The following is a 25,579-nucleotide window of genomic DNA, read 5'->3' as shown; positions in this document are numbered from 1 at the left end:
TTTCCGTGCTGTATTAGTGACCCCTCTAGCTCCCCTCCCCCTTTCACACCCACCTCCCCTCCCCAGGGACCTCCATTGGCTTCACTCTGTTCCGCTTCCTCACGTGCGTTTTCCCTATTGGCTGCACCTTTGTTTTCGGATGAGCCAATTGGGTTCCTATGGGGGAATGTTGCGGGCCGTTATTGGCCGGTGAAAGCAGACGTGGCGCTGTCCCCACCCCCTACGCTTTGATTGGCTTTGGTGTGGTCCCGCCTTTTCCCTGCGGTGTGACTGGTCTGTGGTCTGGGTGTGGCTCTGCCATTGGCGGCTGTCGCCGTCAGTCAGCGGTGGAAGCATCATGGCGGCGGCAAGTTTACTGGAGGAGTACCGGAGGATGCCGAGCATCACTCGGGCCTATACTAGCGCCTGTGTGCTCACCACTGCGGCCGTGGTGGGTGGGGGAGGCTGTGGAGTATTGGGGTGGGGGGAGAGGGTGGGTGAGGGTGAGGGTGAGGGGGGGGTGGGTGAGGGAGTGGGTGGGGGGGGTGAGGGGGGGGTGGGTGAGGGAGTGGGTGGGGGGGGTGAGAGGGTGGGTGAGGGTGGGGGGGTGAGAGGGTGGGTGAGGGTGGGGGGGTGAGAGGGTGGGTGAGGAGGGTGGGTGAGAGGGTGGGGGGGTGAGGAGGGTGGGTGAGGGTGGGGGGGTGAGAGGGTGGGTGAGGGTGGGGGGGTGAGAGGGTGGGTGAGGGTGGGGGGGGTGAGAGGGTGGGTGAGGGTGGGGGGGGTGAGAGGGTGGGTGAGGGTGGGGGGGGTGAGAGGGTGGGTGAGGGTGGGGGGGGTGAGAGGGTGGGTGAGGGTGGGGGGGGTGAGAGGGTGGGTGAGGGTGGGGGGGGTGAGAGGGTGGGTGAGGGTGGGGGGGGTGAGAGGGTGGGTGAGGGTGGGGGGGGTGAGAGGGTGGGGGGGGGTGAGAGGGTGGGTGAGGGTGGGGGGGGTGAGAGGGTGGGTGAGGGTGGGGGGGTGAGAGGGTGGGTGAGGGTGGGGGGGGTGAGAGGGTGGGGGGGGTGAGAGGGTGGGGGGGGGTGAGAGGGTGGGTGAGGGTGGGGGGGGTGAGAGGGTGGGTGAGGGTGGGGGGGTGAGAGAGTGGGTGAGGGGGGGGGGTGAGAGGGTGGGTGAGAGTGGGAGAGGGTGGGTGATTAGATTAGATTAGATTACATTACAGTGTGGAAACAGGCCCTTCGGCCCAACAAGTCCACACCGACCCGCCGAAGCGAAACCCACCCATACCCCTACATTTACCCCTTACCTAACACTACGGGCAATTTAGCTTCGCCAATTCACCTGACCCTGCACATCTTTTGGACTGTGGGAGGAAACCGGAGCACCCGGAGGAAACCCACGCAGACACGGGGAGAGCGTGCAAACTCCACACAGTGGGAATTGAGGTGGGAATTGAACCCGGGTCTCCAGCGCTGTGAGGCAGCAGTGCTAACCACTGTGCCACTGTGCTGCCCACAACATAACACGGTGGGGAGAGGGAGTGAGGGTGGGGGGAGAGGGTGGGTGAGTGGGTGGGGGGAGAGGGTGGGTGAGTGGGTGGGGAGAGAGGGTGAGGGTGGAGGGAGTGGGAGAGGGTGAGTGGGGGTGAGGGTGGAGGGAGTGGGAGAGGGTGAGTGGGGGTGAGGGTGAGGGTGAGTGGGGGTGAGGGTGGAGGTGAGGGTGAGTGGGGGTGGGGGTGACGGTGAGTGAGTGAGTGAAGGAAGGGAATGTGGGTCTGATGTGTGTAGTCAATACTGTCAGAATTTCTCATGGTACATTTGGCAGGTGTGTGTGTGGGGGGGGGAATGGGTTAGGAAACGGCTTCTAACGGCTGGAGAGCTTTAACGGTTACTTTCGAGAGAGAAGCCGTGTTATGTTTGGGATTGCTAGACAGGTTGTACTATACGAGGATTTCTGGATGCAGTAGGCACTGCTTCAAGGACGCTAAATGTCTGGGAGGTAGCATTCTACAATTCTGGGCACATGTTAAACAGCAGCAGTTCCTGTAGCCATGGGTATGAAAGCAAGTGCTGATAGAGAATGTTGTGAGGAAGAGATTGTGGTAACAGTTTGTCATGATGGATTTGCATTCCTGATCTCTGGGTGCAGAGCCATTAGGTTATTAAATCTATATTGTATAACATGCCAGTGGTTCTCCTGTAATATTGCAAATATGGAGTCAATGCAAGCAGATTCAGAGGGTGGGGAATAGCACAGAAACCTCACGTGTTGAGGGTTAGTTTTTGGACTGGAGGCCTGTGACCAGCAGTATTCCACAAGGATTGGTGCTGGTCCACTGCTTTTTGCCATTTATATAAATGATTTTGATGCAAATATTGGAGGTATGGTTAGTAAGTTTGCAGATGACACCAAGATAGTGTAATATCGTGGACAGTGAAGAAGATTATCTCAGAGTACAACAGGACCTTGATTAGATGGGTCAAGGAGTGGCAGATAGTTTCATTTAGGTAAATATGAGGTGTTGTTTTTTTGGTAAGGTAAACCAGGGCAAGAATTATACAATTAGTGGTAGGGCCTGGGAGTGTTGCTGAACAAAGAGACCTAGAAGTGCAGGTGCATAGTTCCTTCGAAAGTGGAGTGGCAGGTAGACAGGGTGGTGAAGGAGGTGTTTGGCATGCATGTTGTCATTGATCAGATCATTTGAGTTTATAGGACTTAGGATGTCGTGTTGCAGCTGTACAAGACTTTTTTATAATACCACATTACTTCTGTTGACCTTTCTATAGGAAAGATGTTGTTAACTTTTCGACATTCTCTCAAGTTTTTGAGGCTGTTGCTGGGACTACAGGGATTGAGATATTGGGGGAGGCCGAATAGGCTGGGGGATTTTTTCCTGGAGCATCAGAGACTGAGGGGTGACTTCTGTAGAGGTTTATAACATCATGAGGGTGAATAACCTTTTGTCTTTTACTATAGTGGGGGGAGTCCAGAACTAGAGGCCATAGGTTTTAGGCAAGAGGGGAAAGATTTTAAAAAAGTTGAAACTTTATTGCTGGAACAGCACAGCAGGTCAGGCAGCATCCAGGGAACAGGAGATTCGACGTTTCGGGCACAGGCCCTTCTCCTGTTCCCTGGATGCTGCCTGACCTGCTGTGCTGTTCCAGCAATAAAGTTTCAACTTTGATCTCCAGCATCTGCAGTCCTCACTTTCTCCTCAAAGATTTTAAAAAAGACCTGCGGAGTAAATGTTTCACGCAGAGGGTGGTGTGTATGGAACAAGCTGCCAGAGGAAGTGGTGGAGGTGGGTACACTTACAGCGTATAAAAAGCATCTGGATTGGTTTATGAATAAAAGCATTTAGAGGGATTTGAGCCAAACGCTTACAAATGGGACTGCGGCAGATTGGGATATCAGTTTGGCGTGGATGAGTTAGATCTGGTTCTGTGCTGAATGACTCCATGTAATTCATTTGTTTTGTATTTTATTGAATTCTTGAACTACAATGTTGCAATTTGAATTCTCACTGTCTCGGTTAATATAATAGGTCTCCCATGTAGTAACATTGTCAATCTGCTAGTGGACCTGAATGATACTTTTATAAATCATTCTGAGGGTGTGGGCATCACTGAATGGACCAGCTTTCATTGTCCATCTGTAATTAGCCTGGAGCAGATGTTGATTAGCTGGCTGTTTGAATCATTACAATCCTTGTGGTGCAGGGAAATCCACAATACTGCTACTGAGGGAGATCAGATTTGAACCCACTGGAAGAAAGGTGATATATTTCCAAGTCAGGATGTTGTGTGGTCTGGAGGGGAACTTACGGGAGGTGATATTCCCATGCATCTGCTGCCCTTGTCCTTCTCGTCAGAAGTTATTGTGGGTTTGGAAGGTGCTATCTAAAGATCTTTGGTGAATTTTTGCAGTGTATGTTGTATATAGTATATACTGCTGCTCCTGAGTGTCGATGGTGGAGGGGGTGAATGTTTATGGATGTGGTGCCAGTCAAGCAGGCTACTCTGTCCTGGATGGTGTCGAGCTTCTTGAGTATTGTTGGAGTTGCACCCATCCAGGCAATTGAGGAAAGTTCATCATACTCCTGTCTTGTGCCTTGTAGATTGAGGACAAGTTTTGGGGAGTTAGGAGATGAGTTACAAGGTGCAATATTCCTAGCTTCTGACCTGCTGTTGTAGCCATTGTGTTTATAAAGTGAGTCCATTTGAATGTTTGGCCCCAGAGTGTTGGTAGTAGGACATTGAGTGATGGCAAAACCATTGAATTTTGATTTGATTTATTGTCTCGTGCATTTTGTTACAAATTACAGTGAAAAGTATTGTATAGTGTTGCCACTGTCTGGTACCATCTTTAAAGCACAAAAAACACCCAAAAGATAGAATATAAAGGCAGAAGAATAAAGAAAGTGTCCATCCTTACATTTGTTCTTGTTAAGTGCTCTGCCGTGGGCCTGAGTCTCCTTTGCTGCGCTGCTGCCACTGGAATGAAAGTTGCCACTCTTGGATGCCAACTCGCCTCCACCCATGACCTTGCTGAATTCTGCCAATCCAGATACTGTTGATGCCGCTGAGTGGTGCACCAGTCCAAATTCAATTCTGCCACAACTGTGAGTCTGCTTCAGGCCTCCATGAATCTGCACTGGCCACAGATGCTGCCGGGAAGCCAGACGTGCCTCTGCCGCTGCAGCCAATGGGCAGCAGTCATGTTGGCTCTTATTGGAGATGATCATTGCCTGGCATTTGTCGTGTGAATGTTACTTGCCACTTGTCAGCCCAAGCTTTGGTGGTGGACGTTGCAGGTTTCAAAGGTTTTATTGAAGGAATCTTTGTGAGTTACTACAGTGGATCTTGGAAATACAGACTGGTCTCTTGAGCGTTGGTGCTAAGGAGAGTGAATATTGAAGGTAGTGCTTGAGGTGCCAGTCAAGCATGCTCCTTTGTCTTGAATGCATCACACCAGCAAAAGAGTGTGGCTCATTAAAGAGAAAACTTGGATTTCTTCTGGTACTTTTGATGATCCTAGGACTTGCTAAATGCTTTTGAGCCACTAGAGTATAATCAGTGTTGTAGTGCAGTTAATGTGGCAACAATCTTGTGCACAGCCTGAGCCCACAGTTAACAAAGTGATATCAAGCAGGCAATCTATGATTAGTGGCATTGATTTGAGGATGATATTTTAGTTGGGACATTTGTCCTGCCAAATAATGTCATAGTAGTTTTTGTGATGTTTGATATGTTTTTGATTATTGCTTTAGTTTGTGGCCTTGGTGCATCTTGCAGTTGACTGACTCTGTGTAATTGTATACTCTGCAGCAAAGAACCTTTGCTGATTTTTGTCTCTTTCTTTCTTCAATCCCTGGTCCAGGGCAGTGGCTCAGATTGGCTACTGCATCAAAAGCAAGGATTAAGTTTCGGAATTTCCAGTCTGCATTGCACTTTTCTGTGTACTAACCAAATAAAACCAACCTTAACCTGTTAACCGCAGTGATCATTATCTTTCTGAGAGAGGTAAAGGTAATCTCTAACTACCTGAGTACAGCAGCATGAACTTGACTGTCTCCAGTATCCTTCCTGTTCTTTTGCATGTTGTTTAATAGGATGTTTGCTGCTTGTTTATTCGGGCTGCTATTGAGCTTGCATCCTCTAGTTAATGCTTCCAGTAAACTCTCTCTTCTCTTTTCACAGCAACTGGAATTCATCACTCCATTCCAACTTTATTTCAATCCTGACTTGATAGTCAAGAAATATCAGGTACGTTTAAACAAAATATATTAACTCACATTTTATAATGCATTGCCCTGTGATATCTTTGATTTATTTCCACACTGTACTGCATTGAATCCAGCAGTTGTGTAGTTCACCCCTTGTTTGGTAATCTTAATTCAATAACTTCCAGTACAATATGCTGAGAGTTTATAAAGTTTAGTAAATCATATAGTATGCATGCGTGTACTTAATTCATTCATGTTTCTCTTATTTTTTTTTGCAGGTGTGGAGACTACTAACCAACTTTCTATTCTTTGGGCCTTTGGGATTTAGTTTTCTGTTCAATATGATCTTCTTGTATCCTTTTGTGTGATAGAATGGGATGGCAGATGGGTTTGAATTGAAGAAGTTTTACAGACCCAGCCGTGAGTTCTGACCTGATTCTGATGGTGTTGGGAAGACAAAACATACCCCTGAACCCAAATAGGAGCTGACTGTCAGCAGCACTATGGTTTGTTTTTTGTTCTGATTATTTTAATGCCAGGAAGTGAAACTGAAAATAAAGTTAGAGCTTAAAGAACTCTAATCCTGTTTGGCTGCTTAGTGGCGTTATCGTTGAACTTGTTTCATTGCGAGTTCACTTGCTCCTGATGAGTCAAGCTTGAAGGAGTGAGCTTTCCAGGCCATTTAGCCCACCAGATTTGTGCATGTTGTAAATTCAACCTTTTTCAACCCTCTCTCGTCGTCCAGAGGCTTTGCAGTCTCTCTCTCCTGCAGATGGTTAAAGGTTTGAAATATTGGGCCTTTGCTGGTCCAGGATGAAATATGTTCACTTTACAAAACACTTCAATGAGTGGGCAGCACCTTATTACAAACTTTGACCCACATGTGAAGCAGCTGGAGACTGAAAGCTGTACAAGGTCTGCAACCCTTCCCTCTTGGATAAGAATGTGTTGAGATCAGTTGGAGGTACTGTGGTTTCTTCTCTGCAGCCTGTAAAGGTCATGGGCCTTTGATGCTACACGGCTTTCTGGGGTCCTTAACACTTTGAACCTTTTCAAAGTTCTTTTCAATATAGTTTTGGAAATCTGCTTGTGGCCTTCTTGATGTAGATTAGATTACATTACAGTGTGGAAACAGGCCCTTGGGCCCAACAAGTCCACACCGACCCGCCGAAGCGCAACCCACCCATACCCCTACATTTACCCCTTACCTAACACTACGGACAATTTAGCGTGGCCAATTCACCTAACCTGCACATCTTTGGACTGTGGGAGGAAACCGGAGCACCCGGAGGAAACCCACGCAGACACGGGGAGAACATGCAAACTCCACACAGTCAGTCGCCTGAGGCGGGAATTGAACCCGGGTCTCAGGCACTGTGAGGCAGCAGTGCTAACCACTGTGCCACCGTGCCGCCCACCATTTTACAGCTGGGAGTAAATTGTCAATGGTTTCTCATTTGGAAAATCTTAATGCAAATGTTTTGTTAAAGAAATGAGTCATTGACAACTACACACAGATGGAAGTGCTTATAATTAGCTGTGGTTGCACAGAGGTGGCTATTCAGCCTGAGTCCCCACCAGCTCTCTAAGGCAATGTTGTCAGTACCATACCCCCCACTCTCTGTCCCATGAAGAGTCGTGCCTATTTTTGGGCATCACAGATTATACTTTCCCCAGACTCGGACTGACCACCTTCCCACTGTAACCCAAAGGCATTAACTCTTGGTGGGCTTCATGAGTGCCTACCAGAGCCTGTGTAACGTAGGCATATTTCATGTTTGAAATCAGCTAGCAAGAATAGCCAAGATAACCAGTTGTGGGGGACAGAAAATCAAATCCAATCTCGTTCTTTTCCAGTGCACCTTCTCACTATCTCTTTCCAGCTGAGGTCTGCTGGAGCTATGTATTTTTATTTATTCTAAGAGTTTGGGAATTGCTGACCAGTCCAGCCCTTGAAGTTTGAAGAGCTGCTGCTGCTGTTAGGATTGGTTGGGGGTGGGGATACTCAGATTTTGATTCAGTGAGGTAGTAAAGGAATGGTAATGTATTTTCAAGTTACAAGAGTGCGTGGTTTGGAGGAAAATCAGGTAGTGGTGTTCCCGTATTTCTGCTGCCCTTGTCCTTCAAGGTGGTAGATGATACGAAGATAGGTGGAGTTGTGGACAGTGAGGAGGGCTGTTGTCGGCTGCAGAGGGACTTAGATATGATGCAGAGCTGGGCTGAGGAGTGGCAGATGTAGTTCAACCCTGCCAAGTGTGAGGTTGTCCATTTTGGAAGAACAAATAAGAATGCGGAATACAGGGTTAATGGTAGGGTTCTTAGTCAGGTGGAGGAACAGAGGGATCTTGGGGTCTATGTACATAGATCTTTGAAGGTTGCCACTCAGGTGGATAGAGTTTGTAAGAAGGCCTATGGAGTATTATCGTTCATTAGCAGAGGGATTGAATTCAAGAGTCGTGAAGTGATGTTGCAGCTGTACAGGACTTTGGTTAGGCCACAGTTGGAGTACTGTGTGCAGTTCTGGTCGCCTCACTTTAGGAAAGATGTGGAAGCTTTGGAGAGGGTGCAGAGAAGATTTACCAGGATGTTGCCTGGAATGGAGAGGAAGTCATACGAGGATAGGTTGAGAGTTCTCGGCCTTTTCTCGTTGGAACGGCGAAGGATGAGGGGTGACTTGATAGAGGTTTATAAGATGATCAGAGGAATAGATAGAGTAGACAGTCAGAAACTTTTTCCCCGGGTACAACAGAGTGTTACAAGGGGACATATATTTAAGGTGAAGGGTGCAAGGTATAGGGGAGATGTCAGGGGTGGGTTCTTTACCCAGAGAGTGGTGGGGGCATGGAATGCGCTGCCCGTGGGAGTGGTAGAGTCGGAATCATTGGCGACCTTTAAGCGGCATTTGGATAGGTACATGGATGGGTACTTAATCTAGGTTAGAAGTTCGGCACAACATCGTGGGCTGATGGGCCTGTTCTGTGTTGTATTGTTCTATGTTCTATGTTCTATGTCACTGATTGATTTGAAAGCTGCTGTTGAAGGAGTGAGCATTTCAGCACAGCAATAGGCCATTTAGCCCACCAGATCTGTGCGTTTGTAATTATTTATCTATCTTCCCCTTAACTACATCTATCCAATTGGTCTGCTCGGTTCCCCATACCAACGAGTTCCCGTCTGTGGGTAAATAAGTTTTTCATTGCTCTCTAGATTTATTACGGAGATCTTGTATTTATGATCTTGAGTTTTGGATTTTCCCCACAAGTAGGTCCATCTTCTATTTGTTGAATCCCATCATAATTTTTTAAAAAAGCTTCCCTTAGGACACCCTTTTTTTTTTTTAGAGAAGAGAGTTCAAGCCTGTTCAGATTGATCAAACGTGCTTATGTTTCACCTTTCTGAACCTGATCCCAGCATCCTAATAGCTGGTGTGGCTGTATTCTGCTCACTTTACGCGGGTAGGATTTGTAAATTGAGACACGGCTGTTAGACTGCACCTTTACCCATCAGATCCCAGATGGGACCACTGACAAGTGAGTTATTCAGCAAACTCTAGGCATTAACATTAGTATATTTGTCTTTCTAGAGAAGAAAACTAAAAAACCTTTCACAAGCACTAGATGTCTCAAGTCATTTTACAATCAATGAAGTACTTTTGGAGTATTGCCTTTGTTACAAATGACAATGTGGCAGCCAACTTGCAAACAGCAAGGGCTCTTGTGCACTGGTAGTGTTCCTACTTCAGGCCCTGGAGACCCAAGTTCAAGCCCACATGCTCCAGAGGTATATAATAACATCTCTGAACAGAGTGATTAGAAAATAGACATATAAAAAGAAATTGCAGACAACATCCCACAACAGCAATCAGATAATGACACAATAATCTGTTTTGTGATGTTGATAGAGGATAGTTATTAATCACAGCTCTGGAGGTAACTCTCCTTGATCATCAGAGTAGTGCTTTGGAATATTTTACATCCACCCAAGCAGGTAGTTGAGTCATTGTTTTCTCCTCTCAATAATTGTGCCAAAGTCTGTGATTTGAACCCAGAACCTCTTGAATCAGAAGTAAGTATACTATTGATTGAGCCACAGACAGCAAGAACAAACCAATTGTGCGTGAGTTACCTGCTCTCTGATGATTGTGTGCTGTCTCTTATGCTCATAAACACGGAAGTCTGTCGAAACCTGAATAAACTACAGGTTTTCTTGAGCTGACATTATTAGAAACTTGTACATAAACTTATTCTGTTCTTGAGCTATAATTAGTTGTTATTTGCATAGGAGGATGTGTGTGTTAAGATTTTGAGATTGTGACCCTTGCACATTTTTAAACTATTCAGCTGTCTGTAGTGCAGTGCGTGGGTAGTGTAGATAGAATGTAAACTTCATGTAGAGCAGGATTGAGAGTTGGAATGTAATTGGAGGACAGTGGAATTCAGACTCCCTTAAGTCAGAAGTCTGTCTTTATTTCTGAAAAAGTATAAACTACTTTGTTCCTATTTATAACAGAACCTGTCCATGTGAACATACCATCAATAATTAAACTTCCTCTAATTGTTACAAGAAAATATGAAAATAGAGGAAGTTCATTAGAGTATACTGTATTAAATAGATTAAAAACCATTTGACTCATCGGGCTGTTTTGACTTGCTTGTTAGAGCAATCCAAAACTAATTCCTGCTATCTCTCCATGACCCTGTATCCATTCCCAAACTTATCCCATTTTCCCCAGATCTAATCTAATTCCACTACCTTGCAATAATAAAAGAACTCCATAAGCTAGAAATCTGAAACAAAAGCAGAAGTTGCTTGAGAAACTCAGGTGGTCTGGCAGCATCTGTGGAGAGAGAAACGTAATTAATGTTTCGTGTACAGTGACCCTTCAAAATTGATAGCATCTGGGAAAAAGTGATATTTGTCAGAGATTTTGGATTGTTGGAGGAGATTTCCGAGAAGTGTCAAAACCACCAATTTGAAAACACTTGAGATTTTTAAAAGTGGGCCACCTCTGTCATCAGAAAGTAATGGTTGTATCAGATGTCGATATGATCAAGGACAGTTTTTCCTCCAAACTCTGTGCACTGAATGATTATAAGACTGTCTTTGTCTTTGTCCTGAAGGTTTGAATTGCTGTTTCTTGTGTTTAGTAGTAAAATGATGTCTCATCTTTGTGCTTTCAAAAAAAATTACCCTAATTGATGTCTGACCATGTGGAAAGTGTCAGTTTTATACTTTATCTTGAATCCCACAAGTGATGTTAACTTGTCCCTACTTTGTTAACTGGAATAAGCAGTACAGGAATAGTTGAGTCATTTTGGGGAAGCTGAACATACACATGAGAAAGGAGGGAATAGAAAGAATGCTCAGGTGGAGCTTGAAAACTGGCAGACACTGGTGGGGTGAATGGCCTTCCTCTGTGCTGCAAATTCTGTGCAATTCTCTAATCATGTAACAAAGCCTACAGCAATTGTCAAAGTGAAGAAGCGAGCAGTCAGATCATTTAAAAGCTAATACAAAAGGATATATTTAAACATTGGCTGAGTCAAAGTTTAACCTTTAACCAATGCAGTCCATGTGTTTGATCCCCAAAAGTGAATTTTGTTCTGTGTCAATTCAGCTCATCTATATTAAGTTGGCTTCAGCTCACCAAGGTCAGCCATCAGATTTGCTCATGATCCCTGTCCAGCAATTCTTGCTGTACAGAGTCAGGCTCACTTCTGATAGCTGAATACTTGACTGATTGTGTGGAGATCTTGGCAGGTTCCAAATGTGGCAAGTTCTAAGGATGAGGTTAATGAGTCCCATCCCAGCATGGTTGAAGTGCAGGAAATTTCAGTAGTCAGGCAGTAAGACAGAGGTTGCAGCCTTACCTCCCACCTTTCAGAACCCCAGCAGGCACAGAACTGAATGGAATCTGGGATTTCACACCAGCTGCTGTCCATAATCCATCTGTAATGACTGAATCCCCAAATCTGTAAACTGGCTGGTTTTGTGTGTGTCACTGGGCGGAGTTTGGGTTGAATACCCCCGGCTCCGAGGGACTAGATCTGATAGTAAATTGCAGGTTGTCTTCTTTTACTCTGTCCCAGATACAGATACTGTCGAATGTTGGAAGAAGGATCATTCAGGGGAAGAACGGCTGACTTTCTGCTCATGTTTATTTTTGGTGGGTTTTTAATGACAGTATCCTTTTTGCAGTGTACCTGATAGCGACAGTGGTCATTATTGTGGTCTCTCATATAGTGCTTCTTTATAAACTGAATATTTTTCAGATTGCTGAGTGCTTCTTTCTAAGCCATTAAAGATAATTCTGAACTTGTTGTGGACTGTGCACTGACAATTCCAAAACTCTTCTCTAACTGTCCACCATCCTGAATATCCAGGCAGAGCTGTTTGTGATAGAAAGAAAGGTTCATATTTATATATTTCACAGCGTCTGTATATCCCAGGAAATTAAGTACTTACTCCATATTGCAATTTTGGGAAATGGTTTATTGTAAAACATGACGATTAAGTTAGCCAGGAGCAGCGTTCTGTAGAGGAATAAGACAGTGCTATTTTCTGGGTCTGTAGATTGAAAGAAGCAAAAATGGCCTTTAGTAGAGTGATATGGTCGTCTTGTCGGATGTGGGAGTTTAGGGAGAGTTTGAGTTACTGAGGATTATATCTGCAATAAATGCCATTGGTTGCGAATCCTATCAGATCAAAGGGATCGGTTGGAGAGACAGTTTAAGGTAATGATGAATTTTCAAGAGCAAGGGGATGTGATGGATGGCAATTATAAAGGGGGGGGAAAGTCTGCGATACAGTCACATAGATGGTTTAACTCCAGGGAAGGTAAGAGAGGTAGGCAGGTATTGCAGGAGTCTTCTGTGACTATCCCCATTTCAAACAAATGTGCTGTTTTGGAAAATGTAGGGGGTGATGGATTCTCAGGGGAATGTAGCACAAACAGCCAAGTTTCTGGTATCAAGACCGGCTCTAACACGAGATCAATTGTGTTAGGGGGCTCTCTAGTCCGAGACACAGACAGACATTTCTGTGGCTAGCAGTGAAAGATCAGAATGATGTGTTGCCTCTCTGTTGCCAGGATCAAGGATGTCTCCGAGGGGGTACATTAAGGTGGAGACGGGCCAGCAAGAGGTCATTGTCCACATTGGAACCAACGACATAGGAAGGGAAAAGGTTGAGATTCTGAAGGGAGAATTTCGAGAGTTCGGCCAGAAATTAAAAAGGTCTTCAAGAGTAGTAATATCTGAATTGCTCCCAGTGCTGCAAGCTAGTGAGGGTAGGAATAGGGGGTTAGAGCAGATGAATGCGTGGCTGAAGAGCTGATGTAAGGGAGAAGGATTCACATTTTTGGATCACTGGAAGCTGTTTTGGGGTAGAAGTGACCTGGACAAGAAGGACGGATTGCACCTGAATTGGAAGGGAACGAATATACTGGCAGGGAGATTTGCTAGAGCTGCTCGGAAGGATTTAAACTAGTAAGGTGGTGGGGTGGGACCCAGAGAGATAGTGAGGAAACGAGATCAATCTGAGATTGGTACAATTGAGGAAAAGAAGTTGGTCAAACAATCAGGACAGGCAGGGACAAAGCAGAGAACAAGGTAGGACTGATAAATTAAACTGCATTTATTTCAATGCAAGAGGCCTAACAGGGAAGGAAGATGAACTCAGGGCATGGTTAGGAACATAAGACTGGGATATAGCAGTTACAGAAACATGGCTCAGGGATGGACAGGACTGGTAGTTTAATGTTCTAGGATACAAGTGCTACAGGAAGGACAGAAAGGGAGGCAAGAGAGGAGGGGGAATGGTGTTTTTGATAAGGGATAGCATTATAGCTGTACTGAGGGAGGATATTCCCAGAAATACATCCAGGGAGGTTATTTGGGTGGAACTGAGAAATAAGGAAGGGATGATCACCTTATTGGGATTGTATTGTAGACCCACTAATAGTCAGAGGGAAATTGAGAAACAAATTTGTAAGGAGATTCTCTTATCTATAAGAATAACAGCGTGGTTATGGTAGGGGATTTTAACTTTCCAAACATGGACTGCCATAGTGTTAAGGGTTTAGATGGAGGAATTTAAGTGTGTACAAGACAATTTTCTGATTCAGTATTTGGATGTACCTACTAGAGAAGGTGCAAAACTTGACGTACTCTTGGGAAATAAGGCAGGGCAGGTGACTGAGGTGTCAGTGGGGGAGCACTTTGGGGCCAGCAACCATAATTCTATTAGTTTTAAAATAGTGATGGAAAAGGATAGACCAGACCTAAAAGTTGAAGTTCTAAATTGGAGGAAGGCTAATATTGATGGTATTAGGCAAAACCTTTCAAAAGCTGTTTGGGGACAGATGTTTACAGATAAGGGATGGCTAAAAAATGGGAAGCATTCAGAAACGAGATAACGAGAGTCCAGAACCAGTATATTCCTGTTAGGGTGAAAGGAAAGGCTGGTAGGTATAGGGAATACCGGATGACTAACGAAATTGAGGGTTTTGTTTCTAAAAAAAAAAAGGAGGAAGTTTGTTAGGTATAGACAAGATAGATTGAATGAATCCTTAAGAGTAGGCAGTAGGAGTATACTTAAGATGGAAATCAGAAGGGCAAATAGGGGACATGAGATAGCTTTGGCAAATAGAGTTAAGGAGAGTCCAAAGGGTTTTTACAAATACATTTAAGGACAAAAGGGTAACTAGGGAGAGAATAGGGCCCCTCAAAGATCAGCAAGGTGGCCTTTTTGTGGAGCCGCAGAAAATGAGGGAGATACTAAACAAGTATTTTGCATCAGTATTTACTGTGGAAAAAGATATGGAAGGTATAGAATGTAAGGAAATAGATGGTGACATCTTGCAAAATGTCCAGATTACAGAAGAGGAAGTGCTGGATGTCTTGAAATGGTTAAAGGTGGCTAAATCCCAGGGACCTGATCAAGTGTGCCCAAGAACTCAGTGGGAAGCTAGAGAAGTGATTGCTGGGCCCCTTGCTGAGTTATTTGTATCATCAATAGTCACAGGTGAAGTACCGGAAGACTGGAGGTTGGCTAACGTGGTGCCACTGTTTAAGAAGGGTGGTAAGAACAAGCCAGGGAACTGTAGGTCAGTGAGCCTGACGTCAGTGGTGGGCAAGTTGTTGGAGGGAACCCTGAGGGAAAGGATGTAAATGTATTTGGAAAGGCAAGGACTGATTAGGGATAGTCAACATGGCTTTGTGCATGGGAAATCACATCTCACAAACATGATTGGGTTTTTTTTGAAGAAGTAACAAAGAGGATTGAGGACAGAGCGGTAGATGTGATCTTCCGTATGGACTTCAGTAAGGCGTTCAACAAAGTTCCCCATGGGAGACTGATTAGCAAAGTTAGATCTCATGGAATACAGGGAGAACTAGCCATTTGGATACAGAACGGGCTCAAAGTTAGAAGACAGAGGGTGGTGGTGGAGGGTTATTTTTCAGACTGGAGGCCTGTGACCAGTGGAGCGCCACAAGTGCTGGGTCCAACACTTCTTTCATTTATATAGATGATTTGGATGTGAGCGTAAGAGGTATAGTTTGCAGATGACACAAACGTTGGAGGTGTAGTGGACAGCGAAGAAGGTTACCTCCAATTACAAAGGGATCTTGATCTGATGGGCCAGTGGGCTGAGAAGTGTCAGATGGAGTTTAATTCAGATAAATGTGAGGTGCTACATTTTGGGAAAGCAAATCTTAGCAGGACTTATACACTTAATGGTAAGGTCCTAGGGAGTACTGCTGAACAAAGAGACTTTGGAGTGCAGGTTCATAGCTCCGTGAAAGTGGAGTTGCAGGTAGATAGGATAGTGAAGAAGGTGTTTGGTATGCTTTCCTTTATTCGTCAGAGTGTTGAGTACAGGAGTTCGGAGGTCATATTGCGGCTGTACAGGACATTGGTTAGGCCACTTTTAAAATATTGCGTGAATTCTGGTCTCCTTCCTATCGGAAAGATGTGAAATTTGAAAGATTCAGAAAAGATTTACAAGGATGTTGCCAGGATTGGAAGATTTGAGCTATAGGGAGAGGTTGAATATGGTGGGGCTGTTTTCCCTGGATCATCTGAGGCTGAGTGGTTTATAAAATCATGAGGGGCTTGGATAGGGAAATAGACAAAGTCTTTTCCCTGGGGTGGGGGAGTCCAGAACTAAAGGGCATAGGTTTTGGATGAGAGGGGCAAGATATAAAGAGACCTGAGGGGCAAGATATAAAGAGACCTAAGGGGCAACGTTTTCTTGCAGAGGGTGGTACGTGTATGGAATGAGCTGCCAGAGGAAGTGGTGGAGGCTGGTATAATTGTAACATTTAAAAGGCTTCTGGATGGGTATATGAATAGGAAGGGTTGGGAGGAATATGGGGTGGGTGCTGGCAGGTGGGACTAGATTGGGTTGGATATGTGGTCAGCATGGACAAGTTGGACTGAAGGGTCTGTTTCTGTGCTGTATATCTCTATGACTGTGACTCTATGACCAGTGTTGTCCTGCTGTGGTCTCACTCAACATGTTCAGCAATATCTGTCACTGGGCTGTGACTGATCAGCCAAGCAGCAGCAGGAATCATTGGACTCTGACTGAAAGGCCAATTAACAATGAGAATGACAGGTCTCTGACTGGGCCAGTCGGCAGTGAGAATCATTGGGGTGGAGAAAGCTGCTGTTAATCACTAAAATACCAGGAGTGTTTTCAAAGGCTGGTATACCACTGTAACCTGGATGTGGCTATTCACTTTCGATTGGCTTCCATCTCTCAGCTCTGACCCAGTGTAAATGACCTTGGTCAGAAATGAACTGGTGTCTCTAGTTTGGAGGAATTAAATTCAGAATAGAGAATGAAGGGGAGCGTGGCATAGTAATGTCTGGAAATTGCTAACAAAGTTGTTCAGGTCAGGAGTAGTTTATAAATCACTAATGGGCAAACAGAGAAATGCTGACCTTTTAGCTCAGTATGGGAGGACATGCTGCTAATGTTACCTTTTGACATCTTGCTCTGTTCCATGTTCATCAACAGGAAAAACAGAAATTGCTGGAGAAACTCAGCAGATCAGGCAGCATCTGTGGAGAGAGAAATGGAGTTAATGTTTTGAGTCCAGTCACCCTTCAGAACAAACTAGATTGAGTTGTTTCATCTTCTGATTAAAAAGTAAAACATCATTCTCGTTTGTGATAGCTGAACTAACTAGTGAGTGAACCAACCAAATGGCAGCCAAGTTCCATGAAATGCACATAAGTATGAGGCAACTATGGCCCACTGAATGAGAACCTAGCCTAATCTGCTCTTCCTGTCCAGGATCCTTGACTCTTGTATCAGCTGTTTGGAATCTTTGCGAGCTTGTTCTTCCTGGGTCAGGCCTTCACCATCATGCTCGTGTATGTGTGGAGCAGGAGGAACCCGTTTGTACGAATGAATTTCTTTGGCCTGCTAAATTTCCAGGCTCCGTTCCTGCCTTGGGTATTGATGGGATTCTCGCTGCTTTTGGGAAACTCTGTCATCGTTGACTTGTTGGGTAAGATTTGGAATATTGAAATTTACCAAGTTTATATCATCCCATCCCAGCCTAATTTAATGAATTACAGTTAAGAACCGGGTTCATTTTTTCCACATGAAAGAGAAGTCTTGGATATCTATGCACATATTCCTCTCCTTATTTTTAATATTATTCTTCAGCTGTAGCTTGAGAGGAGTATTTAATTTGGCTATCTTCTCGTCAAATACAAAATTCTACCCAGTTACCTTGGTTTCTCTTAGTAATGCAAACTTCTGTGGATGTTGGAAATCTGAAGTTAGAAACAGAGAATTATGCAAACGTTTAACAGGACTGGCAGCCCATGTGAAGAGGAAAATTCAGGTCATAACAGCTGAGGAGAAATCAAATTCTGCAATGTTAACTTGGTTTCTTGATTCACAGGAGATGCCTGACCTGAGCAATTCTAACATTTTCAGTTTCTGTTACTTGTCTATGCAGAGCTGGGGTCAGGTGACGCCTGCATGGGAATTTGGGGTGTGTGGGGCTGGACGGGGGGAGTGGAAGGCTGGTGGTTAGAGGGAGGGGAAGTGAGGGAGGAGTAGCTGGCACTGAGTTTAAGGGGGGGGGGGGGCTTGGTCCAGGTTAAAAAAAACATAGTACAGCACAGGAACGAGCCTTTCGGCCACTGTCTGTGCTAACCATTGCGCTGTTCTAAACTAATCCCATCTACCTGAATGTGGTCTGTATTCCCCTATTCCTTGCCTATTCTTGGATCCATCCAAATGCCTCTTAAACATAGCTAATATATCTGCTTCTATTACCTCCTCTGGCAGCACATTTATAGGCACCTCCCACCCACTCTGTTTAAAAAAAATTTAAAAAAAAATCCTTTATACATCTCCTTTTAAGCTTTTCCCTTCTGACCTTCAATCAATGCCCATAGTATTTGACATTTCCACCCTGGGAAAAGACTCCTATCCACTCCATACATGCCCCTCAAAATTTTATATACTTTCAAATCACTCTTTAATTATCTAGCACCCAGAGGAAACCCATGCAGACACTGGGAGAATGTGCAAACTCCACACAGACAGTCGCTCGAGGGTGGAATCGAGCCCGGGTCTCTGCTAATCACTGAGCCACCATGCTGCCCTGAGCCTTAGCCATGAGGACCGTTTTGGCCTGAGTAGATTGGGCAGGAAGGCTACATGGTAAGACAGCAGATGAGTAGCGGTAGATGCTTAAGGAGCTACTCCATTCATCACAACAAAAATATATCCCAGTGAGGAAAAAAAGGATGGTAAGGGGGCTCAAAAAAATCACCCATGGTTAAACAAGGAAGTCAAAGATATAATAAAGTCAAAAAGTAAGTTCTACCATATTGCAAAGGCTAGTGACAGGATAGAAGATTGGGAAACTTTCAAACATTAAACAAAGGGATACTAAAAAATTAATGAAAAGAGCTAAGGTAAATTACAAAAAAACTAGCACAAAATATCAAAAAGGATAGCAAAAGCTTCTATAGGTATATAAAAGGAAAGAGTCGCTAATGTGACAGTTGCTTCCTTGGAAGATGAAACTGGAGACTTAATAGTGGGGGTCAGTGAGAGCATAAAGGTGCTGAATCAATACTTTGCCTTAGTTTTCAGGATGGAGGACAATAGTATCATTCCTGTTGGAATGGGCAGGTCAGAGGCAATAGATAAGATAGGACATAGAACAATCAACATTGTTAGGGAAAAGGTATTAACCAAATGATTAGGATTGAGGACAGACAAGTCCCCTGGGCCTGATGGCTTACAGCCTCGGTTATTAAAGGAAGTGCAGCAGAGATAGTAAATCCATTGGTTACAATATTCCAAAATTCCCTGGACACAGGAAAGGTTCCAGTGAATTGGAAATTGGCTAATATAATGCCCTTAATTCAAAAAGGAAGGGAGGTAAAATGTGGAAATTTACAGACCAGTTAGTTTAATATCTGTTTTTGGGGAAAGTGTTGGAATCAATATCAAAGAAGCAATATCAGGACACTTGGAAAGCCAAAACACTATCCATCTGAGTCAGCATGATTTTATGAAGGAAAAGCCATGTTTGACTGATTTGTGAGAGTGCTTCGAAGAAGTCACAAGCAAAGTGGACAATGGGGATGCTGTAGATGTAATTTATCTGGACTTCTGGAAGGCGTTTGATAAGATGCTGCACAAAAGGTTAATTCACAAGGTTGGATCATATGGGATTAGGAGTCATTTATTAGCCTGGATAGATGGTTGGCTTTTGGACAGAAGAGTGTGTTGTGGTAAATAGGTCCTTGGACCCCAGCTATTTATAATCTACATTATACTTGGGTACAGGGATAGAAGGCTCTATAACCAAACTTACAGATGATACAAAAATGGGTGTGATGGTAAATTGCAATGAGGAAAAAGAACCTTACAATGGATTTCAATAGGTTAGAGTGGGTCAAAACGTGGTAGATAGAGTTTAAAGCAGATAAGTGTGAAGTCATGCATTTGGGTCGAAAAAGTGGGAAGGTGATCTAATCTTGATGGGGAGAGACTTTGGGGTGCTCCAGTGCAGAAGGCATCTAGGAATACTCGTTCCTGAGTCCTAGAAAACTAGCATGCAAGTACAGCAAATAATAAAGTGAATGGATTGTTGGCTTTTATAGCCAAGGGAATAGAATATAAAGGTAAGAAAGTATTGTAGCAACTGTACAAGATATTGGTAAGACTGCACCTGGAGTATTGTGCACAGTTTTGGTCCCCTTATTTGAGGAAAGATGTAGTGGCATTGGAGGCAGTTTAGAGGAGGTCCACTAGATTAATCCCAGAGATGAGGGCTTTGTCATATGAGGAGGGCTTGAATATTTTGGGCCTGTACACTTTGGAATTTAGAAGAATGAAGAGAGATCAAATAGACATGAAGCAGATGCTTTCTGTTGTGGGACATTGTAGAACGAGAGGTCATAGTCTTCGGATAAGGCATAGCAAATTTAAAACCGTTGAGGAGAAACTACTTCTCACAAAGGTATGTGGATCTGTGGAATTCACTCCCCCAAAGTGCGGTGAATGCTGGAAAATGGGGGTGAGGAGCATATCAGCCATGATCGAATGGCGGAGCAGACTAGATGGGCCAAATGGCCTAAATCTGCTCCTATATCTTATGAACTTTAGTAAAGTCTATGTAGATGACAACCACTGCCCAATCCTCATCAATCACCTCATCACATCCTCAAAAAGCTCAAATCAAATTTGAGACATGACCTCTCTGTACAGCCATGCTGATTATCTCTAATAAGATGCTTCTAATCAAAATGTGAGCAAATCCTATTCCTAAGAATCTTCTCCAACAATTTCCCGACAACTATATAACTTCCTGGGTCATCTCTGTTGCCTTCCTTTAAACAAACGAACAACATTGGCTATTTTCCAGTCTTGTGGCACCTCACCTATGGTGAAAGTGGATACAAAGATGTCTGTCAAAGTCCCACCAATTGCCCCCCTTGCTTCCCCCCAGTATTCTGGGAAAGATCCCAGCAGGCCATATTATCTACCTTAATGTTTTTCAAGACACCCAACACATTCTGCTCCTTATTATCAATATTCCCTAGAATATCAACATACTCCTCCCTAATCTTACCATCATTCCCTTCCTTCTCCCTGGTGAATACTGATGCAAAGTCATTAAGGACTACTTCCTCTGGTTCCATGCATAAATTCCCTCTTTGTTCTTGAGTAGATCTACTCTTTCCCTAGCTACCCTCTTGCTCATAATATATATATATTAAATGCCTTAGGATTCTCAATAATTCTACTTGCCAACCACATTTCATGGTCCCTTTTAGCTCTCATAAAGGAAACATGAAAGAGTTGAAATAAGGAGTTAAGTATTTCCTTAAGGGCCTTGTCTGACTTTGGTTCCCTAAACCTTATGTTAGCTTGCTTACTGTTTTTTGACTAAACCCTCAATGCCTCTTGTCATCCAAGGGTTCCCAGATCTTTTAACCTGAAAGGCTCCCACATATCAAATGTTGATTTACCCTCAAACAGCCACCTCTAGTCTCTCCAGTTCCTGCCTAATACAGTTGTAATTAGCCACCTCTAATTTAACATTTTCACCTGCAGACCTGTGTTATTAATAACTGTTTTAAAACAATGGACTTATGATCACTTCCCAAAATAATCCCTAAATGAAACTTTGATCCCTTGGCCAGGATTATTCCCCAGTACAATGTCCAGTATGGCCCCTTCCCTAGTTGGGCAACCTGTATATTATTCTGAAGAAATCCTATCGGACAAACTACCAAATTCTGACCCGTCTAAGCTCCTAGCACTAAGGAAGGGGATGTTAAAATCACCCACTACAACACCACTGTTGTCTTTACATTTCTTCATGATCTGCTTATGCTATTGGGAGGCCTGTAGTAAAGCACCATCATTGTGATTATACCTTCCTCACTTCTGAGTTCTAAGAATATGTCCTTGCTGGATGAGCCATCCAAGATATCCACGCACTGCAGCTGTGACATTCCCCTTAATCAGGAGTAGAACTTCCCCACTCCTTTTCCATTCTCCCTCTATCATGTCTGAAGCATTGAAATCCTGGAATATTGAGCTATAAGTCCTGTCCTTCTCTCAACCAAGTTTCTGTAATGGCTACAGCATAGTTTCATGTAATAATTCGGACTCTTCGCTCAACTGTCTGACCTGTTATACTCAATAGATAAAAATAAATATACTTCAGGGCGTCAGTCTAGCTGCATTTGTTAACCTAACCCTGCCTGCGTTTCCAGTTAGACTTAGTTGATTAAACCTTTTCTTTGTTCTCAATCACTCCACTGCACTGAATTCCACCCCACACTAGTTTAAATCCTCCTGAATGGCACTAGCAAACATCCCTGAAAGGATATTAATGTCCCTCTGTCGTCCTCCCACAGGTCACCAGCCCTGGAGAAGATCCCAATAATTCAGATATCTGAATCTGACCCTCCTTCAGCAGCTTTTTAGCCATGCATTCAACTGTTATCATTCTGACGTCACTGTCATGTTGCAGAGGGTTAGGGGGAGGAAGGAGAGACTGGCGTTGGATGGAGTGAGGGCAGAGAGTACAGATTGGTGTTGACAACAGGAAGGGTGGGTGAGTGTAGAGGTTAGTGTTGGAGGGACAGGGAGGAGAGAGTTGAGGAATTGACAGTTTTGTGGTGGGGCTGATTTTGGGAGTGAGCGAGAGAGTGAGAGATTAGAGGAGATAAGTGTTAGATTCAGAGGCAGAGGAATGCACAGGACATCACGGATCGTGTACAAATGAAAGAATCTCAGTGACCAGAGAAGGACACCAGGTTTTGAATTGTGTAGCGATTACTCCTGTTTGTAACTATGAACCTTTTGTGAGAGCCTGAAAGGCACTATCAGATCTCTAGTCCCTAGAGCCCAGTGGATGCCAATTTTGGTGGTCTTGAACAGGTGTTTTCACATCCCTTTTGCTACAGGAATTGCTGTCGGCCATATTTATTACTTTCTGGAAGATGTATTCCCAAACCAACCAGGAGGAGTGAGGTTGCTGGTTACTCCAGGATTTCTGTAAGTGTTGTTTGTCCTTTATACTGACTAATGTTTGTTCAGGCAAAAGACAATATGATGGTTGAGGGAATCTGACTACCTTTGGCTAACCATCACCCCAGTAATATGACCATTCTTCTACCTTTTCATCAGCGTCATTTGTTACTTTTGTTTACGAAAGTTTATGATCCTCTCAGAGCACCCTTTCTGAAAGAAGTTTATTGATACTGGGCTAGCGTGTTATGGCATTGGTTAACTCTCCAGTACATGTGCTGATGAGTTAGTGGGCATTGTCACAGTAAACCCAAGCTGACTCATGGAGTGTGGCACGTTCTTTGGCAAGTGCCTATCAGATTTCCTTCAGGTTCCTATCAGGTTTTTCAGGCAGTGCTTGCCTGATGCAAATTGTTACGTTCAGTTGCAATCCTGTAAATGAGCTGCTAGGGCTCTGGGTCCCTGTCTCTCAGACACTACTGTAGCTTTTGAGAATTCTTATAGTAATGTTCATAAACAATGTAATTGTGTTTCCTCCTCTTACAGGAAGGCAATATTTGATGTTGCAGAGGAAGATCCCAATTACGATGTGTTGCCTGAGGACCAGCCTGGAGAGTTTGATTGGGGTCAGGGGCAAAGACTTGGGGAACAGAATGAACAGAACCCTAATGGACAGCAGTGATATTTCACATTCCATCGAGAAACTGGACACTTCTGAAATGAAGTTTTTTAATAATGTTATTTTATGTAGAATTTGTGCTGCTTTCATGGTCTTTGATTTCCAACTTTGGCAATTAAAATGCTAATTGATCACGGTTACTATCATGAGCAAATTGCAGGATATTCTCTGTATGGAGTATCTATTTAATTCTGTTTTGAACATTTTTATTGCAAGGTCATTGTATCCAAGGTGCTTATAATGAGAGAGATTCTTCGTGCAACTGAATATTTAAGACAGCAGGCCTGCTGGCTTTTTCCAGGCTGCTATATGAATGTGTAGTGTCAAGGAATCTTTGTTCCTACCAAGGAAACTGTGGGGCTACTGTGATGTTCCTGTGTCCAAATACTTTATTGACTTTAGTGTTGAAACTCTCAAGGCAGCATTGAGAGTTAGCACCTCAGGAAAGTGGGGCAAGGAATCTTTGGGTGTGATTTTGACTGGGGTTTCTGCACTTGGTTTATAAATATTTAAGTTCCTGTCCTTGTTCCAAATGTATTCTGGAGCTGAGGATTCAGCAAAGGAATGAGCTGTTTGGGACAGAAATGGAAAAGCTTTTGTCCACTTGGATTAAGCCTTGTTATTTATGCCTGGAGAAATGATACTTTCTGATGATAATCTCTTTAAAACCAGCTCCTAATTTTAAAAAAAAAAGTCACAAGCTGATTGTTGCAAAGTCTTTGAGAGGTACCAGGATCATCTTTTGTTTTTGTTTCATACTTGGATTAAATCTGAGGACTGGAGGTTTTGATTTTATGCGAAGAGACTCACACTCCAGGATGTATGTGTAAGTGATTGGATACTCCCTCTATTTTCTTAATTCATTGTATGATGTTTTAGTTCTGATTCTTGTGTGGTTTGTTGATATTTCAGATTGTTGATTTGGTATCAATAAATTGTATAGAGGCTATGAGGCTGGCTTTGGGAAGCCTGTCACTTACAATTATGATCCCTGTAGAGACCAATAACTTGAAGTTAATTTTATAGTACCTGATAAAAATAAAAAGTGAATGTATAAGTGTTACTGTAATAAAGAAACCAGAATTAACATTGTCTGTGAACAACATTTGGCCAATCAACTAAAGCTGTCTTTTGTATTTGAGCACTGTCTTACAACTCCTGCTGTGTATAATACTTTTAGAAGATGTATGTTATTGGAGAACCCAGTCTCCCAGTATTCTCAGCTTTCCAGAACGCCCACTCCTTCCTTGGCCCTTTTTAAAGGTTGTTCCATTCTGCCTGAGCATTCCAGGACCAACTTACACCATTAGGTTCACACATTAGCTATTTCTTGTCCCTTAAATCTCATCCTTGAACAGAGAGCCATCCTGTTATGTCTTTCCCTGCCCTTTACAGGAACTGCTGGTATTGCTCATTTAGTGTTTATGTATTTGAAAACAAGCAGCAACCCCTTTTCCATGGCTAGGTGGGAAAAATTTTGATTTTAACAGATTTCCATATGGGCTTCTTTTCCAGGATGACCAGATCACCTCAACTTGTCTCTAAGACTACTTGTTTAACCACCAGAACAATTCACCTTGAGTTTAATGAGACATTTTAAAGTCTTGCACTTCTAACACAATGTTCCCTGTTGTTTTGACAGATGTTTCCTCCTGATGTGAAAAAAACTAATCTATCCTGAACAGACAAACTGAGGGTTGTTGGCATTGATATTTTCTGATACTTTCCTTGTATTTCCCATATTTTCTCCCAAACACAAATTCTTGTGAATTTTATCATATTGGTACGTTTAATAAACACTGCACTATACCAGATAGTGGCTTCAGTATTAATAAAACTAGAAGTTTTGTTCCCAAACACAAGTGAGCTTCAGATGAAGCTGGGAAAGATGGTTATCCTGATGTGAGTTGTTGTCATGCCCACATATGTGATCAACAGCATGAACTACCATGCCCTAGAAAGGGCATCTCAACTGCTCAGTGTTCAAATCAGGCAGCAGGGCTTACTAGACCTTGCAGATGGAGATGTCTTACTTTGGTAAGACAGCTGACTGTCAGTTGAACTCTAGGCTGCTAACTCCACCTAGGTGAAAGTGAGAATGCAGATGCTGGAGATTTAGAGTAGAGAGGGTAGTGCTGGAAAATCACAGGCAGGAGAATCGATGTTT

At 43.7% G+C, this 25,579-nt stretch overlaps 1 protein-coding gene across 2 annotated transcripts; it reads left to right on the top strand.

Annotated features, from left to right (window-relative positions):
• The first annotated feature begins 310 nt into the window (after positions 1 to 310).
• Positions 311 to 24,517, top strand: derl3 (derlin 3). Of its 2 annotated transcripts, XM_043716186.2 has the most exons (7): positions 311 to 430; positions 5,673 to 5,738; positions 5,977 to 6,050; positions 11,788 to 11,881; positions 17,025 to 17,220; positions 22,670 to 22,760; positions 23,280 to 24,517. In XM_043716186.2, exons 1-7 carry the CDS (start codon positions 338 to 340, stop codon positions 23,413 to 23,415), a joined length of 750 nt encoding a protein of 249 aa, XP_043572121.1. In that variant the 5' UTR covers positions 311 to 337; the 3' UTR covers positions 23,416 to 24,517. The 2 variants fall into 2 exon arrangements, with proteins under 2 accessions (XP_043572121.1, XP_087856383.1); XM_088000257.1 differs by lacking the exon at positions 22,670 to 22,760.
• Positions 24,518 to 25,579: the final 1,062 nt, after the last annotated feature.

Source organism: Chiloscyllium plagiosum, unplaced genomic scaffold (assembly GCF_037043375.1).
Source record: "Chiloscyllium plagiosum isolate Xiang-an unplaced genomic scaffold, Cpla_swu_hap1 HiC_scaffold_24, whole genome shotgun sequence".
NCBI lineage: Eukaryota > Metazoa > Chordata > Chondrichthyes > Orectolobiformes > Hemiscylliidae > Chiloscyllium > Chiloscyllium plagiosum.
The sequence above is the reverse complement of the archived record's forward strand: the minus strand, read 5'-3'. Positions and strand labels throughout refer to the sequence as shown.

Coding starts and splice junctions, on each gene's coding strand:
- derl3 (XM_088000257.1), top strand. CDS start 338: ATGGCGGCGGCAAGTTTACTGGAGGAGTACCGGAGGATGCCGAGCATC. Junction 6,051..11,787: donor CTGTTCAATATGATCTTCTT/GTATCCTTTTGT, acceptor ACTCTGTCCCAG/ATACAGATACTGTCGAATGT. Junction 17,221..23,279: donor TGTCATCGTTGACTTGTTGG/GTAAGATTTGGA, acceptor CTCCTCTTACAG/GAAGGCAATATTTGATGTTG.